The 19,494-nt window shown below is 40.4% G+C and overlaps 1 protein-coding gene and 1 pseudogene across 1 annotated transcript in view; one reads left to right on the forward strand and one right to left on the reverse strand.

The window, feature by feature from the left end:
• The first annotated feature begins 7,704 nt into the window (after nucleotides 1–7,704).
• ENPP1 (ectonucleotide pyrophosphatase/phosphodiesterase 1) overlaps nucleotides 7,705–19,494 on the forward strand; it is an 81,379-nt gene continuing 69,589 nt past the window's right edge. Inside the window, exon 1 of the mRNA XM_032159123.2 lies at nucleotides 7,705–7,944. Within this exon, the coding sequence (XP_032015014.1) occupies nucleotides 7,705–7,944 (240 nt within the window). The remainder of the gene's footprint in view (nucleotides 7,945–19,494) is intronic.
• Nucleotides 19,192–19,478, reverse strand: LOC116472350 (selenoprotein K-like; annotated as a pseudogene).

Consider the following 19,494-nt stretch of genomic DNA (forward strand, 5'->3'; position numbering starts at 1 on the left):
CTGACCTAGGAAAAAAATACTATATCAAGTAAAGCAATTAACTTTTTTTTTTTTTTTTTTTTTTTTGAGACAGGGTCTCCCTCTGTCACCCAGGCTGGAGTGCAGTGGTGTCATCTCAGCTCACTGTAGCCTTGACCACCTGGGCTCAGGCGATTTTTCCCACCTCAGCCTCCTGAATAGCTGGGACTACAGGCAGTACCAGCACACCCAGCTAATTATTTGATTTTACTGTAGAGATAGGGTTTCATCATGTTGCCCAGGCTAGTCTTGAACTCTGAGGCTAAAGCAATTCACTGGCCTTGGCCTCCCAAATTGCTGGGATTACAGGCATGAGCCATCATGCCTTGCCACAATTGGCTTTATAATTAAAAATCTTTCCACAAGGAAAGCCCAGGCCTGAATGGTTTCATCTCAATAATTCTAACAAACTCTTAAGGAAGACTGAATACCAGTCCTACCCAAACTCTTTTGGAAAGTAGACAAGGGAAAAGAAACACTTTCTGAGCTAACTTTATATGGTCAGTATTATAGCTGACACAAAAGGCAAATAAACATGATAATAAAAGGAAATTAAAGACCAAGGAAATATAGATTGGAAGAGAAAAAGTAAACCTGTCATTATTTGCAGATGACATGATCTTGCATTTGGAAAATTCTTAGGAATCTACCAAACCAAATCAAACCAAACTACTAGAACTAATAAGCAAGTTTAGCAAGGTCACAGGATACAAGATAAATATACAAAAAACTAATTGTATTACAGTATATTGATAATGAACAAATAATATGAAATTAAGAAAATTATTCCATTCATAATATCATCAAAAACATAAAATACTTAGGAGTAAATAAGACAAAAGAAACCAAGACCTGTATGGTGAGAATACACACTGCTGAAAAAATTAAAGGCAATCTAAATAAATAAAGTGATATCCCATATTCATAGATTATAAGAATAAATATTATTAAGATGGCAATTCTTCTCAGTTTGATTTATAGGTTAAACATAATCCTATGAAAAGATGTAGACTTTTTAAAAATAGAAATTGACAATGTAATTCTAACATTATATGGAAATGCAAGGGCCTATAATAGTTAAAATAATTTTGAAAAGAAAGTTGGAGGTATGCTAACTTATTTCAAAAATCACCATAAAGCCACAGCAATAAAAATGTGGTATTTGCATAAGCATATACACATAAATTAATGAAACACAACGGAGTTCAGAGATAATGTTAAGTGAAATAAGACAGGTCCTAAAGACAAATACCATATGATTTCACCTATATGTGGACAAATTTGAACTTACAGACGTAGAAAGTAGAATGGTGGTAACCAGGGGCTAGTGAAGGGTGTGGTGTGGTTGGGGAAATGCTCATCATAGGGCCAATCACCACAGGAATGAACTTCAACATTTACGGTAAATTAAATTTTGACATAGCTGCCATGGTAATTCAATGGAGAAATGACAGTCTTCAACAATTGGTGCTGGAACCATTGGGTATCCATGTGTACAACAATGAATTTAGACCCTTATCTCACACATTACACAAAAATTAACTCAGAATGGTCCTAGACCCAAATATAAGGGCTAAAATTACAACACTTTAGAAGAAAACATAGGAGAAACTTCTGTGGCTTTGGTTGAGTCAGAGATTTCTTATATATGATACCAAAATCAGGTTCCATAAGAGAAAATATATTGATAAATTGGAATTTATAAAAATAATTTTAAAAACTTGTTTTTTAAAAGACAACATTAAGAAAAAGAAATTGGATAAAATATTTGCAAATCATAAATACGATAAAAGACTTGTGTCCAGAATATATAAAGAACTTTATAACTTAATAATCAGATGAGAAACAAATCTGATAAAAATGGGCAAGAGATTTGAGTAGGCATTTCATCAAAGAAGACATATAGATGGCAGATAAGCACATGAAAAGGTGTTCAACATCATTCGTCATTAGGGAAATGCAAATAAAAGCCACTTTGAGGTACCACCAAACACCTATTCAAATGGCTATTATAAAAGACTGAGAATAGGAAGTATTGCAAAGTATGTGGACTCCTTACCCACTGATATACTGAGAATAGTAAGTGTAGGAGGGGCATATGGACTCCTTACATGTTGCTGGCAGGAATGTACAATGGTACAGCCACATTGGGAAACAGTTTCTCTGTTTCTCAAAAATTTAAATATATGCTTTGCATATGACTTAACAATTAAACTCCCAGTTATCTACCCAAGGGAAATGAAAATGCAGATTCACACAAAGACATGCACATGAATGTTCATAGAAGCATTATTTATAATAGCTCAAGCTGGAAATAATATGGACGTCCAGCAACTGGTGAAAAGATAAAATATGATATATCCAAACAATAAATTACTACTATGTATAAAAAGAGACTACTGATATTTGCATCAGCATGGATGAACTTCAAAACATTATGCTAAGTGAAAGAAGACAGACACAAAAGACAACTTAGTATAATACCATTTAAATGAATTTTCTAGAAAAGGCAAAGCTACAGACAGAAAGCAGAGAAGTCTTTGGTTGGGACTGGAGTGGGAGTTTTTGATTACGCATGTGCAGAAACAAACTTTTTGAAGTGATGAAATTGTTCCAAAACTGGATTGTATTAATAGTCACACAACTGCATAAATTATTAAAAATCACTGAACCCATATTTTGCATATAATGGGTAGATATGATAATAGGTAAATTGTACTTTAATCAAACTTAAAATTCAGGTTACCTGGCAACCCTACATTTTGTTTGAAATAGAGGTGTAAGAGATAATGAAGGAGTGGCAGATACTGTGGTCAACCAAAAAGTGAAGGACTAGACAGCAACTTCCTGTAGTAGGTAATCAGCGACAATCTGGGGCCAGTGGTGTGGGGGTAAAAAGAATTTATGAAGATACCTGTAGGTAAAGAAAGTCATATTTATTACAGCACATATGAAAATGTGTTGCAAGGAACAACGGGCAGGCCAGCAAGAGAGGAGCTGACTGCAAGGAGACGAAGGCTTGTTGGGGATGTTCTAGAATGGTGCTTGTGCTGTGTGCTGAAGAGGGCTTTGTGCAGTACTGGTAACACTGAGGTTGCAGTGAATTAGCTTGTATTTTTTTTTTAATCACCCAAGGGTCTGATGATTGCGGAGTGCAGGAAGATTGTGAGTTATTTGTGCAAGAGGGCTACATGTTCTGGACCACGAAGAAAGGCAGACTTACAGCTTATCTGCTTTATATTTTTGCTTTCCCTCGGTCCTGCCATCCTGACTCTTTTTCCCTAATTAGAACCCCACACTCTCTTTGGATGGTATATGCGTTTTCCATTTTCCCAGTTTCTATTACTCTCCTTTGGATCTTACACTTCTGAATTCTCTCTATTTATTTTGTTACCTAACTGATCCATGTAGGCATCTCTCCTTCATCCCAGAGCAGCAAGAATCCTTTCCTTACCCTCTTTGTAGACGCAGGCCCAATAACATGTCTCAAACCTTCCCAGAGATTATATATAAGCCATGCATAATATAGGAGAAAATTAAATCTTTTTATTCTCTCCCTTAGGGGTAGTGAGTGGTTGATTTACAAATGTAAAGGATAGATTTAAATGTTTGTGTAAAGTTGAAATGTCAAAGATTTTGTTGGCATTTAGAGATATTATCTGAAAGAGCATTTTACAAATAAGGAAACCAAGGCTCAGAGGCTTCTGATAATCTGCTCAAGGTCACATGGTTATCCAAGCTTCTTGCTCCAGGGGACATATTTTTGTGCTTTCAAAAAAAGAAAGAAAAATCAGGATGTCATACACATTCTTAAAAATAAATTAATGCCACAGAAAAATGTTTTCCCTAGGCCTCACAAAGATTAAAGAGGCTTGTGGGGTTTTTTTTCTGTTTAGATTTGGCTAGATGTCTTTCTTGTTTTACTGGTGAATTAGAAGAAAGCTGGAAAAGCTCTGGAACAGCTGCTAAAATAATTACCCTACAGCATATTTCATTTTTTAATCTCTAAGAAAAGTTGTTTCTCAACCTCAAAGTAATAATTAAACATTGATAAATTGTTTTCGTTTGGTGTTGTGACCTTATCTACAACCAAAGCTTCAAGCACCAAGACAGAAATGTTTAAATATTTATGTGTTACAATAAAACTTAATAGAAAACTTACACAAAATCTTAAATTATCATCTTTCCTGCTATTCCAGATTAGAGTATGTAATCACTAAAACGGAGTGATTTAGGATTAAGGATGAAAGATTCATTGTTCACCTTTGCATTAACCCAAAAAGTTGTGTTGTGGCTTTATGTCTCATGACCTTATTGTACTTTGGAATGTGATGGTGAAGCTGTCCCTCAGACCATTTAGAATAAAGAAGACTGAGGCAATATTTCACTATAGGCATTGCAATGTCTATAGCTAAACCTGAAAATGGCATATCTGACCCTTTTTTTTTGAGACAGAGTCTTGCTCTGTTGCCCATGCTGGAGTGCAGTGGCATGATCTTGGCTCACTGCAACCTCCGCCTCCCAGGTTCAAGCAATTCTCCTGCCTCAGCCTCCAGAGTAGCTGGGACTACAGGCATGTGCCACCATGCCCTGCTAATTTTTGTATTTTTAGTGGAGACGGGGTTTCATCATGTTGGCCAGATTGGTCTCAGACACTTGACCTCAAGTGAACCACCCGCGTCAGCCTCCCAAAATGCTGGGATTACAGGCGTGAGCCACCGTGCCTCGCCTTGGCTCATTTTTATTCCTCCGATTTTAGACTTCCAATTGGGTTTTTGTAATTACCCATATTAAGTCCCAGCTGGCACAGATGAGGCATGAGCATTAGGCAGAGGCCACATCCTGGTGACATGTGTGCCAGGTCTGTCCTGCAGATGTGCTACATTTTGTTTGGCTTTTAAGTGTGCTACATTTTGTTTGTTTGAAGAAACTGTTTCTCTGAATTTTGTAGACAACATTTTGCAACCGGAGAATTCACACAAACGTTTAAATTTCCTGCTTCTCTTGAAAAATCTGACCGTCTGTCCACACTGGGCACACAATCCTGTGGAATAGATGCTGCAACCTTTAACATGGCACATGGTTTGCCTTTTGCAGTGCGTATAGGGCTGCCTCAGTCAAATACGGTTCACGGCATATTGTGCTTTCAAAAAAAAAGAAAGAAAAACCAGGATGTCATACAAAATCTTAAAAATAAATTAATGCCACAGAAAAATGTTTTCCCTAGGCCTTAAGATGTTTGTGACCCTGGAGACTACACACTGTGTTTTCCAAATGCTAAGTCTTTAAAGTGGTTCGTTGCCTTGAGATGCAGACAATACACTTCTTTCATTTGTTTTGTCAGGTTCAAAGTCACTTTGGATAATGTCTCTGTTGAGTTGCTTTTAGAGGTTTTGACACTCATTTGACCAGTCTCAGTGGAGCAAATCTTTGTCCTTGAATCTGATTTTTGGAAAGAGTCAAAGGAAAATTTGGAGCCAAGTTTGGGGCAGAAAAATTTGTGTGATTATGAAATAGTGAAAACCTGTTTCTCTTGGGTGGTTTGTGAGCTGACTCAAAGGTAACTTTTTAAAAAAGTTCAATAATGCTTTGAGGGAAGGCTTTTACTTCTTCCAGATGTCAACTGCCCTTTCTACTAAGCTCTCATAATATTGAAGCAGCTTTGTTGTCTGTGGTGACATCCGGGGTTCTTGGTCTCACAGCCACAAAGATCAAATATGTGGACACACACAAAGGGTGAGGTTTAGAGCAGAATTTTTAGTAGGCAAAAGAAAGAGAATAGCTCTCTGCTACAGAGAGGGGTCCCGGAAAAATGGGTTGCAATACGTGGTGAAATGCAGGGGTTTTTATAGATGAACTAGTAGGGAGGCGGTGTCTGATCTACATAAGGAGCGAAAACCGGGTTTTGTGCATATGGCATGAAAAACCGGTTAGGACCAGGTATGTCATCGGCATAGGGGTTAAATCTTTGGCAGCCCCGGCCCCAATCTTCTACTATATAGACAGGTAGCTACTCCATGTTGCTTATTTCCTTCTTACTGTGCATGTGCTAAAAAAGAGGGGAGGTGGAACCTCCATGGTGGACATGCCTGGCCCCAGTAGCCCCTTCTGTCTGTGCCGCTGCCGGCATCTCCCGTGCAAGCTTCCAGTTTCCTTACCTATGTTTGCAGCCCAATCTTCCAGGCTGCTCTTTGTTAGAAAGGAAGTGATTTCTTGGGCTGCTTTTTGTTAGAAGGTAAGTTCTGCCGAGGACTCTTTTGCTCACTATCTGCCTAAATAATTTCTTTCTATCTCCTGTATCAATAGCCTATGTGTGACTCTATTGTGCATATATGACTTAGGTTTTAATTATTTTGTTTACAAGTTGGTCCTACCCCCCACCCCCGCTTCCACCACACTTGAGGAAAGATACATTTTAATTCATTTTTTATACGGTATGCATAGTTGGAGGCCAAAAGATGGAGCTGAAGGATTCATTACTTGATGAATGAATGGATGGGTGGATGGATGAGTCAGTATAAACGAAGAGCATCCCAAGTTGACTATTTTAAAGGGGATAACATGCATTTTATATTTGTTAAACATTCATTCTCATCTGTAAACATCTGTATATATTCATGTATTCAAAATGTATTGAAAATTAATTGTTTTCCTTGGTACCTGAAGTCAGTCCTGGGTATTGCAAAGTAGTTCAAAGTCATTGGTTTCCCTCTGTCTCACTTCACTACACACTGGTGATTTTGCTAACTGACGAGCCAGAAAATGTACAAGTTACCGAATCAAAGGTAAAACAAAACCCACCAAGAATCGGCTCACTGTTAGCGTCCTAGTTGAAAAATAAGGCTTATCAAAGTATTGCAGATTGCATTAACACTTTTGATATTGCTAGGTATCAGTGTCAACCTCAGGAGAGGGCAACACCAACTCCTGAAACCTTCAATACAGAAAGTCTAGAAAAATAAGCAAATATACATAAAAACAATAGCGAGGAAACTCCAGAAACCACATAAAACCGAGGGAAACGAAACATCCCTTACATGTGTGTTCAGTGTATGTAAACCCACGTATTTTAAGTGGACGATTTCTCTCTGAGTACCGTAGGTAGTGGGGGACAGGGCTTAGAGGGGGAGAAACAGAAAGTCGCCTTCCTCCATGGTTCATTTGCATTTCCATCCAGAAACTCACAGGTCGACCCCAAGACTCCACTCTCTTCCCGCCTTTGAGAAGCCGGACCGGCATCAGCGGCTGCATCCTTCTCCTCCTCCCCGCTCTATTTTGGGGCCTCATGATCTCATGCCCTCTGCAGACCACACGCTGCAATTCCAGTCCAGCCCGCGCCGCGAGGCCACGCAGGGCGATTCCTGCAAGTGTCAGGAGGGTGGCCGGGGCGCGGGGAGGGGACGGCTTGGGGGGAAGTTTAAGACACGCCCACGTAAGGGACCCAAAATAACCCACACACAGAGTGCCCGAAATCAGACAGGAAGCCAAATAATCCGGGGCGTTGAGTCGCTTTGCCCTGACTGAGAGAGCCGGGCGTAGGGCGGGGAGCCGAAGGTCTGACCGCGAGGGGCGGGCGCGGCGGGGAGGGGAGGGGCGGGCGCGGCGGGGAGGGGAGGGGCGGGGCGGGCGGCGCGGGGCCTATTAAAGGCGCGGCCGGGCGGCGGGGCCGGAGCGCCCGGGGCCACGATGGAGCGCGATGGCTGCGCGGGGGGCGGGAGCCGCGGCGGCGAGGGCGGGCGCGCTCCCCGGGAGGGCCCGGCGGGGAACGGCCGCGATAGGGGCAGCAGCCACGCTGCCGAGGCGCCCGGGGACCCGCAGGCGGCCGCGTCCTTGCTGGCCCCCATGGACGTGGGGGAGGAGCCGCTGGAGAAGGCGGCGCGCGCCCGCACCGCCAAGGACCCCAACACCTATAAAGTACTCTCGCTGGTAGGTCTGCGGCCAGGCCCCGGCGCCCGGGAGGGCTGGGAGGACTGAGAGGGCGGCGCCGAGCTCCTGCGCTCGCAGCGCGGTCAGCACCGGGCACCGGAGAGAGGCATGGTCCGGGAGTGCTTCTTCGCCCGCGCGCTCTCCTCCGCAGCCTTTCCAAGTGCCCTACACCGCCGCCCCTGCCAGGTACCTTGGCAGGGCAGGATGGTTCACTCTCACTTGAATTACGGATGCCTGTGAAAGCAGGCTGTTCAAAACGGTCATCCTTAGAAATACTCGACCCCGTGCCCCAGGAGATTACGGGTTTTTAGAGGAGAAAAATGTCAAACGCGAAAGTTGTTGGTCTTAAGAAGGTGCATCAATGTGTTGCTTCCTTTGGGGGGCTCTGGGCGCAGTATACATGACTTCACTTGGGTTAACTGATTGCAGTTGAAGAGTTAGCAGAGCTCTTTAAGTTTTATTAGGAACTCTAGGGAACACTTTTTCCCTTTCGCTCTGTTTTGGAATTTCCTTGCAGTTGCTCAGAAATTCCATGGATATTCAAATTATGTGACTGAAGAAACCTTTATGATTCTTTGCCCACTCTTCTAACCATAGGCTACACGGTTTGTGTTGCTAACAAAAGCTATCTATTACTCCTCTGCTATTTTGCTATGACAGCTGCAGGACCCACAGTCAACTTTATGAAATGTGGGGGTTGGTTTTTATTCTGAATTCATGGTGGGAAGTGCTGATTGAGAGAAGGCCTGGATTCCTGGCTGTTATTAATTGCTAAGGCCTTGCGTAACTGTCCCCAAACCTCAATTTCTAATGTGTGAAAATGGGACAACATCAACTCCCTTGTGCATTGCATGGGATTATTGTGAAAATCAAACTGAAGAATGTAGGGAAGTAAATTGAAAACAGCAAGGAAATAGAATCATTTTTATTGTATTATATGGAAATTACAGATTTCTATGTATAGTGTACCCTAAAATATATCCCCTTACATATGATTGAACAATGCTTTGTAGAAAAATTTCTAATTTTTGAAGTCTCCTTTCATTTTGTATGCATTTCCATTTTCACTGTATTTGGGATATCATGGAGATGCTATACTTTGAGGAATCAATCTTCCTAGACTTAAGAGATGGTGCCGTATACTTAGTACTTAAAAAGAAGCCTGAGGTTCAAAGAATAAGTACCCCAAGCCACATGTTGTTTGCATCTCAAGATAAAATTTTGCATCTTGTAACACTGTTTGAGTCTATAATAACAAAATATTGATGAGAACTTAGTCTCTTGAGTCACCTTTTAAAAATTTTGTTAATGGAAGACCTTAGCTTTTACAACCTGATCACTTAAATTGTTTAGTATTAATACCTTGAGGTGTTTCACACACGATGAGGTAGTCGATAATTGTACATGGAATCTGTGTAACTCTAGTGTAAAACCATTTCTACATGCCTATAAATCTTTACAGGTTTTCCAATTGCAAAATTCAATTTTTAAATTTTTCTTGCTCGTTTACTTATACATCCACAACAGATATCAGTAAAGGTCTACTTTTGGAACAAGCTGTCCAGTCTTTGAGAGCTGCGGTCAACTGGTCAAACAGCATTCTGTGTGATGATGCTACTCTGGGCATTTGACATGGAAGGGTCCTAGGACTTACTTCCACAAGTAGGACTATTATGGACCTTTTTAATTCATTAATTGGGGTCTTTTGCATCTGTTGAATTGAAAAAAATTCTTACTTCATATCTTTTGATGGAACACTGTGAGACATTAACATACAAATGTTACCAAACAGACCTGGTGCGGTGACTCAGACCTATTATCCCAGCACTTTGGGAAGCTGAGGCGGTTCCATTGCTTGAGCCCAGGAGTTTGAGACCAGCCTGGGCAACATGATGAAACCCCATCTCTACAAAAGATACAAAAATTAGCTGGGTATGGTAGCATGCGTCTATGTCCCAGCTACTTGGGAGGCTGACATGGGAGGTTCAGCTGAGCCAGGGAAAGTTAAGGCTGCAGTGAACTGTGATTGTGCCACTGCACTTCAGCTTCGGTGACACAGTGAGACCCTTTATTGTTGAAATTGCTATTTAGCTACTGAACTGAAAGTGCAAACTCGTATTCTTTCCCTTCCCTACTTCAATACCTTTTCCCCCCAACCCCCTCTCCCCCGAGAACTTCCCCAAATAATGGGCTTCCAAAGGGAAAAGGCCCCAAAAGCAACCTGACAATTGTCATCAAAGAGCTCTGGGATATGTCTTCTAGAGAGGAGCTGCAATTATAGAATTCCTTTTTTTTTAAGATTAAACCTCAGCACACTTTTCATAAAGTTGCAGAAACAGATTGAACTAATTGCACCCTGGGGTTGGGATTAGGAGAGGCCCACCACTGTGATCCTCAGCTACACTGTTTTAATTTAGCAGGATAAATAGAAGAGTTGCCTTGCCTTGCAGAGGCAGTCATGTTGCAGTGGCAATATAATTTTTACATTATTCTGCAGTTTTCTCAGATAAACTAAAATGATGTAGATGTGTGAGAATGGATGAAGAAGTGAGGATTCTGTCCTACCCTGGCTTCTCCCCATTGTGGTGTTTGATCTTAGGAGAGGGCCACCAAGCTGTGCTTTAGAGGCTTTTGGCCCTGGGCCCTGGAATGCTTGTGCCTAGGTACTGAGCCAAACTGAGGAAAACAGTAAGAGGGAAAAACAAGTATTATTCTCTACATGCGTCAGTAGGTATGTTAAATATTAGATGCCTTTCCTTGGTTGTAAATGAAGTTTTGAACTGAAGTGTAGACTTCCACCTAGATGTATTGACTTGGAGATGTATTTAAATATCCCTCTTGTTTCTTGGTGTGATTTTACAGTCATGTAATTCTCAACTGCATTGCAATACATTTCTCCAGTTAGCTCCTCAAAAGCATTTTTTTCTTCTGCTATACTTATGGATACATGTATCTGTGTATCTGGGTGTGTGTAAAGGGCTTGTGTATGGGTGGTGGTCACTGAAGACTACTTTCATGTTTCAGTGAAAGAGTTCTTTTAAAAAAAAAAAAAAAGTTGCCCTGAGTATATGCTATTAGCAGCAGTTACAAATGGGTTTTTAAAGGAAAAAGGAAGAGGCAGTTCCTAAGCTGTTTATCAAGCATTTATGTTACAATAACAAGCTATTGGTTGGCTATACATTGTTCTTTGTATCACACATTCCAGGAACATGAAGATAGTGGGTGAGGCAGCTGTCAGGAACAAAATGCTTTTAAAGAATTGCCCCTGGGAATGGGTGCAGTGATGTGACTGAAGTCCCATTCTCATGTCACTCTGGGCCTGATAAATTTTGCATAGTTTGTATATCTCAGACTGCTCTGAGCAATTTTTCTTTCTCATTTCCTCCTTTTAATAAAAATCTTTCTCTTCTTAAAATACTGAAGATCAACATTTGGATGTAAGTTTGTCCCACATTGCCGGGAAGGCTCATTTCCGGGTAATCTTGTCCCATGTCAGAGGGAATGAGACGGGCAGAAGTACCATAACTTAAGAACTTAGTGAGGTTCCAAGGCTGAATTGGTAGGCAACAATTCAGGGATTGGGTTGAAAAATAAGGGGACAGAGCAGCGGGATCCCAGGTCATTCATTTATACTGGAGTTGAGGTGTGTTGGGTTATTTCTAAGCATCTAGTTATTACGATGAGTTTTTTGTTATAAAATTTTGTGGTAGACTTTAGACATCTAGAAATACAAAGCATAATCAATTTAAGAATCAAAAAGATGACACAAATAAGGACAATTATCAACAAAACAACTTGAAATACAAATATGAAGATTGTTCCTATTCCTGAAGGTAACCAAATGAATATTTTAATCCACTTCTTGACCTGGTCTAAAGAACAAAGTGTTGAAGATCTCCACTGAGGAAGGTGTCCACTCAGGCAGGGCAGCCTGATATTGGCCCTTCTAACGTAGGAGTCCTTTATTTGATGGTATTTTCTATTAAACAAAATCTTCCAGGTTGGAGACCATGATCTTTGATGTTTTTGTCTCCTAAGAGCTTGCTGTTAAAAGAATCCTTAATTAATTTAGAATTTTCAGTGAGAAACTTATAAGGCCTTGACAATAATGAAGAGTATCACCTTGTTAATGGAAAAACCAAACTCTGTAAAATATTTTAAAGAGCTTTATCCTGAGCCAAGATGAGTGACTGTGGCTCAGGGAAACACTTTCTCAAGGAGTCCTGAGAACATACACCTGAGGCAGTTGGATTACTGTTTGTTTTTATATATTTCAGGGAGGCAGGAGTTACTGGCAAAGACATAAATCAGTACATGAAAGGTATACATTGATTCCATATGAAAAATTGGGATATCTTAAAGCAAGGGCTTACAGGTTATTTATTCAGCATATTCAGAGATTTTTTTTTTTTTTTTTGAGACAGTCTTGCTCTGTCGCCCAGACTAGAGTGCAGTAGTGCGATCTCGGCCCACTGCAACCTCCCGCTCCCTGGTTCAAGCGATTCTCCTGTCTCAGCCTCCCAAGTAGCTGGGATTACAGGTGCACGCCGCCACTCCTGGCTAATTTTTTTGTATTGTAGTAGAGACGGGGTTTCACTTTGTTGCCCAGGCTGGTCTTGCACTCCTGAGCTCAGGAGTTCCACCCACCTCAGCCTCCCAAAGTGCTGTGATTACAGGCGTGAGCCACCTTGCCTAGTGAGGCAGAGATTCTTTAATTTGCAATTGATTAAAGGAGTAAGGCTCTGTCTAATACTGGAATCAACAGGAAGGGAATGTTGTGGCCGTGTGTGGTGGATCACACCTGTAATCCCAGCATTTTGGGAGGCTGAGGCAGGCGGGATCATTTGAGGTCAGGAGTTCAAGACCAGAATGACCAACATGGTGAAACCTGTTCTCTACTAAAAATACAAAAAAAATTAGTAGGGCATGGTAGTATGTGCCTGCAGTCTGAACCACTTGGGAGGCTGAGGCAGGAGAATCGCTTGAACCAGGGAGGCAGAGGTTGCAGTGAGCCGAGATTGCACCACTGCACTCCAGCCCAGGTGACAGTGCAAGACTCTGTCTCAAAAAAAAAAAAAAAAAAAAAAAGAGAGAGATGTTGTAAGTTAAGCATGCTATGTAGCAAGATTGATGGTTTGCACACATGACTTAACCCTCTCCTTGCATACCCTTAAGGTCTTGTTTATAACTAGATGTCTTATTGCCACAGAGACTGTTTTTGCGGTCTTATTTCTATTGTAACATTAATGCTGGTCAATTGTTACGCCTGAACTCCAAAAGGGAGGGAGTATAATGAGGTGCGTTTGACCTCTCTTCCTATTTTGACTGAGAACTCAGTTTTTTGAGGTTTCTCTGGGGTCTCCTTGGCCGAGAGTGGGTCCACTCAGTTGGTCGAGGGCTTTGGATTTTATTTTTAGTTTACAACTTTTCAGGAGAGCTCGTTCATAGGCTCCTTCATCCAGGTGCATGGATCTTTCCATTCTTATTTCAAAAGGAGAAAGCTGATGTTTTCCAAGCAGGGTAGAATGTAAGTTAAGCAAATGGAAGAGCCTTAGGCCAGGGAAGGTTAAAGCTTTCTGTAAGCTTTGCCAATTAACTTTTCATGATTCCATTTATTTATTCTTCCACTCTGGAAGACTGAGTGTGGTTTGCACAATGGAAATGCCGATCCATCCAATCTCAATCAGCTTCAACCACACAAGATAAGATATCTGGCGGAGCATAGAGGCTAATGCCTGAAATCCCAGAACTTTGGGAGGCTGATGTGGGAAGATTGCTTGAGCTCAAGAGTTCACGACCTACCTGGGCAACATAGTGAGACCTCATCTCCACGGCATGTGGTAGGACTTCCAAAAATGGAGAATGCAATGAGTTCATGCTGGTACCAAGCACTGATTTTAGAGAAAAACACCAGGTGGTGGTGGGAAGTCACTGTGAATCCTGCTGACCTAAAGAAAAAAAAAAAAACAAGGCAAAATTAATATAATTATAGAGCTGTATTTGGGCCAAGTTTGAAGAATGCAACCCAGGAGCATAGATTCAAGTTGCCCTGAGTATATGCTGTGAAACAGTTCTTTATAAGAGGCAGAAGCTGGCAGTATTTGAGATTTGGGTGTAAAAATTATAATTCAATTAGCTTCCTTTTCCTTCCGTTATAATCGATTATCTTAACTGTAGAATATGGAAGGAAGAATGCTCAAGCTAAGTCTCTGCTCTTAATCAGACTTGGAGTTGACATTGCTCTTTTGGTTTATAAAATTTGTTGTCTGTCCAGCCATAGTTGAACATTTTAATTCATAATAACCAGAGCATCTTAAGAGGCCAGAGAAGTGTTCTCTGTGTCCCTTATGGTATTTGTTTCACATGTTCTAATAAAATACATAAAGGATTCCTAGGAACCCAAGACTGTTGTGTTTACTATTAGGCAGAGGATAGTACCTGACACTCAGTGTCAGCTTTTAATTGCTTGAATGAATGTACTGCATTTTTAGTTAGACTGAGCCACACTTTGATTTGGAAAAGGGGAAGATGGGAAGACTGAATACACAAGCAGGGACCCATTAGGGTCTGTGATGGTCAGGAATCCACATAGAGATGACACTTGGGTATAAATTCAGGGGTAAGATTAAAACTGGGATATAATTTTATTTGGGTATAGGGAGATGGAGGAGGTGGTGAAGGAACAGAAGTACCCAACTAAGGTGAGGGTGCCTAAGAAGAAGGCAGACGGGGCCTCTGTGATAACTTGGATTCAGAATCAGAAATCTAGTCAGTGAACATTCTCTCAGGTACAAACACTCCAAGTGTGGCAGTTGGCATGTATGAAGGAGAGCCTCCTTCACTTACACCAAGGCCTCTTTGGTTTTGGTAAATTTGCTACCACACCCTGAATTCAGTGTTTGTGATTCTTCGCTCTTCAGCATTGCTTTCTGTCTCTTCTTTTCTTCTGCCTTGAATCTTGTTCTGGTATTTCTTTCTCACCATTTATAGCTCAGCTGTTTCCACTCCATGTTGTCTCTTTCTCAGGGATATGCAGCTACTGTTTCAAAAACACTTTGATAATTTCTATTTCACTTGTTTAGTTAACTTTGGACACTCAGTTTTGTCATCTCCTGCCCCCATCATATCCTAATCATGACTCTGAAGAAAATCCCTGGTGGTCACATTGAGAGACCTTATGTGTTCTGTATAATAAAGAACTGGGGGCCATTAACCTTTCTAGAGCATTTACAGAAATTTTTATCTATCAGCCTTTTTTTCTTTGAGACGGAGTTTTACTTTGTCACGCAGGCTGAAGTGCAGTGGAATGAACTTGGCTCACTGCAACCTCTGTCCGCCTCCCAGGTTCAAGTGATTATCCTGCCTCAGCCTCCTGAGTAGCTGGGATTACAGGCACGCACCACCACACCTGGCTAATTTTTTTTTTTTTTTTGTACTTTTAGTAGAGACAGGGTTTCGCCATTTTGGCCAGGCTGGTCTCGAACTCCTGACCTCAAGTGATCTGCCCGCCTCGGCCTCCCAAAGTGCTGGGATTACAGGCGTGAGCCACCACACTACTTAAGATAAAAAGACTCTTTTTATCTTAAGTAGTAATATTAAAGGTAAATGAAAATAGTTTCATATTCAATTTTGCTCTCAAGTTTGATGAATACCATTGTAAAATATTTGTGTGACATTTAAGATACAGCAAATGTATTTCATCTATATTGTGGCCTTTTTGTACAAGCCAGAGAACTTTATCGTGATTTATAACTTCTTTTTTTTTCTTGCTATGGGGAGAGGCATTTAAGTTCCAGACAACTTAGGAACAAATAAGCATTTGGAATACAACTTGTAATTAGAGATCTGCTTTTGGTTAAAATAAGCATGCCTCCATCAACCATAAAATATCCCCCAAACAAGAAAAAAATAAACAAGAAACCTTTTAGCAAATGAGCTCAGGGCCGAACATAGATTACTCTTCGAAGCATAAATCTTGTGCAACAAAACCTGATACTCAGAATTCTGACCCAACTCGAAAATCCCTTGTCATCAGATAAAAACTAAGTTATGCATTTACCAAGGAAAGACAATGTGGTAACACATTTAAGGTTTTTCAAAAGAGTGACCAGAATGTTCAGTTAAATATTAATGAGAATATTTCTGAGTATTCTAGTTATCTGAGATTTAGTTACAATTAAGATAATATCTGTAGTGTCTTTGAAAAATTATTTTTACCTTTTATTATTTTTAGTTTTTAGAAGAAGAGTTGGTAGAAACGTAGGTGGTAGAAGTTTAGATGGTTGCAATCATTTTTGTAGCACTTGGTAGTTTTTTTTGAGGATCAATATTGATCCTCAAATATTGATTTGGAGGCTCAGGGATTCAGTCAGGTTTCCATGCAGACATTATTGTGCGTAAAAACCACCTGGGAAGTGTTAAAGACAGATTCCTAGCTCCAATCTCAGCGATTATGATTTATTAGATTTGGAATGGACCCAAAGAATCCACAATTTTTAACAAGCACCTCAAGTTATTCAGATGTAGGTGGTTCATTTACTCGACTTCTAGCAACAATGGGCTAAATTTATAGGCAAAAGCCACACCGTCAGTAAGTAATAGACTATGATGGTAACTGGAAGGACTTTTATCTACAGATTTTTATCATGGACTAACAGCTAATGCCATCCCATTCATTTGCTAAACGTTGTATCCTATTCATTAAGCTTGGCCTGCCGTTGGGTTTCCAACTCTCCTTTGCCCGCTTCAGTATAACAATATGTAATTAGAACCTAAGAAATTTCTGGTGTGGTGATGCTAAAGATTGCCTCTATATTGAGATATATATGTGTCTTTGGTAGTTCAATGACTAGATTTTCCTGGGTGGAAGTCAAAATTAGTGCACTTGATCAGTGTGAAGTCAACAATCAACTGTTTCTGGGAGCTTCCAAAGTAGGTATACTTTTGGGAAATTGTGCTTTTCTTCTTAGTTTGAGTTTCCTTCTTGGCTTATTTTTAAATGTAGTAGAATAGAAAAATAGAGAGTTTTGATAGAAAGTGATTTTGGGCTGTGTGAGGTGGCTCATGCCTCTAAAGGAGGCCAAGGCAGGAGAATCACTTGAGGCCATAATTTAAGATCAGCCTGGGCAATATAATTAAACCCCATCTCTCTCTCTCTCTCTCTCTCGCTCTCTCAATCTCTGTCTCTCTTTCTTTCTCTCTCCATATACACACACACACACACACACACACACACACACGTGTGTATGTACATATCTCCATATTTTATATATATATGTATAATATGCATAAGAAAATCGTTTTGGAGGAAGTAAATTGTCACAGCGAATTGTCACAAGTGTTTCTCATTTATGGATTGACCATTTTCTCACTGTATTTCAGGACTTTGCACAGACTTAGCTGGCAAACATCCTATAACAGGTCTGATTTGAGAGTCTTAAAAAAAATCACTATCTTGGTTTTCAGGTGAATATTTTTGAGAAACTAGCTTGTTCCTAAAGGTGTGTTTCCCGATCCCCTTCCCGCTTAGAAAGCTTTTTGTGACATTAGCAAGCATCTGGGGGGTCTTGATGATCTCTTATGGTTAGAGAGAGAGAATTGAAAAGAAACTCAGTAGATTAAGACATTATTTGCCCTTTCACTGTGTTGACTTTTACACCGTGGTATTAAAGGAGGGATGGCACCTTAGCAGAAGTCATTGCAATGACACCAATTGTACAAGTAGTCATGCACTTGCAATAAAAAAAAAAGCCATTTCGCTAAAAAGAACACCTTAGATGAAGCAATAAAAACGTCCTTGATAAGGCTGGGCGCGGTGGCTCACGCCTGTAATCCTTGCACTTTGGGAGGCCGAGGGGGGTGGATCACGAGGTTAGGAGATCGAGACAATCCTGGCTAACATGGTGAAACGCCATTTCTACTAAAAATACAAAAAAAATTAGCCGGGCATGGTGGTGGGCGCCTGTAGTCCCAGCTACTTGGGAGGCTGAGGCAGGAGAATGGCATGCATGCAGGAGGCGGAGGTTGCAGTGAGCCGAGATCGTGCCACTGCACTCCAGCCTGGGTGACAGAGTGAGACTCTGTCTCAAAAAAAATAAAAAAGTCCTTGATGAAGCAGATTTAATAATCTGAAACCTAGATTACCTGTCTTTTTGATATTCTATGTGACACAATTGGAAGTATGCATGTAGCATATCTGCTGCGTACTGAAGTACTGTTTTCTAGAGGAAAAGCAGCTGTGCAGTTGTTTAAGTTGCAAGCTGGACTAATTTTTTTCAAAGAACACCATTTTTATTTGAAAGAACTGACAAGCTTTTTATTTAGACTTATTTATTTGACATATTTTCTCAAAAATGAGTGATGTTAGCTTGTCCCTTCAAGGAAAACCTATGAAGCTATCAGCTGTCTATGATAAAATCTGAGCTTCCAAGCAAAAATTGGAATTTTGAAAAACTTGTGTTTGCCATTTGAGTGTAACAGCTTCCTGATCCTTACACAAAATTGATGAAGATAGCGAGGAATGTGGTTTTTTTTTTAATGTTGTTTAATGACGTGTTAACATTTGGAAGAATGATAGAACTTAGTGAACCAATATTTTCCAAAGGACAAGTGGATGATGTTACAAAATTATGCATTGGTATAATTTCCATTCAAAGTGCAAGATAGACTAATGGATTTTAGTGTAACAGTATGAAAAGTTCAGTAATATCTTTTCCATTTTTATGCCATAATTTACTTTTTTCAAAAGACAAATATATTATAAGATAAAAATTAATTCAAGAGCACAGATATATGCATACTATCGAAATGAATACAATGTGATTTATAAATGAGAACAAATTACCAATGAACAGTATTTCAGAAGTTGAAAAGGTGACACTAAATGTTAAATACACAGCCTTTTATTTATATTCTTCAGATTCAGTTTTTTTGTGAATTTAATATAAAGATGAGGGGTTCATTTTGCAACCTAAAAATACTTACTTATTGAAACTATATTAATACTTTAATAAACTATACAAAAAAGATAATGAGACAAATGTGCATTTGTGGAACTGCATGTCAGTCAGCCAGTTCCCTGCGAGGGAATTCCCAGCATTACCTCATGCATCTGTGAGGACACAGAGCAGTCCCTATTTAGACACACACATTTGTCTACTGCTCCAGCATGGCCAGCCCCCTACTTCTTGATGGTTTCTTTCTGCTGTGAATATGCATGTCCAGTTGTCTGCTTCGTAGAGCAGACATTTACCTTCCTCATCCACCAGCCATTGGAGGAGGACTGGGGCCATGCAAATGATTGATTCGACCCATTCTTTGGGGAGAGTTTCCCAGCGACCCTCTTCCATCATCATATCTGGAATCAGATGAGTATCCATAGCTTCTTTTTTTTTTTTCACATCTTGCTGAAGCAGAGTTTTGAAAAGCAAAACCACAAACTCAGCTATTCCCTAGAAGAAATCTGTTATCAAAGATAATCTCCATGGAGACTGACTCCAGCTGTCTAACCCTTGTCCATTCCAGATGTAAACCATTTTGCCCCCCTTCCCT

Source organism: Hylobates moloch, unplaced genomic scaffold (assembly GCF_009828535.3).
Source record: "Hylobates moloch isolate HMO894 unplaced genomic scaffold, HMol_V3 SCAFFOLD_2, whole genome shotgun sequence".
In the NCBI taxonomy this organism is placed as follows: Eukaryota; Metazoa; Chordata; class Mammalia; order Primates; family Hylobatidae; genus Hylobates; species Hylobates moloch.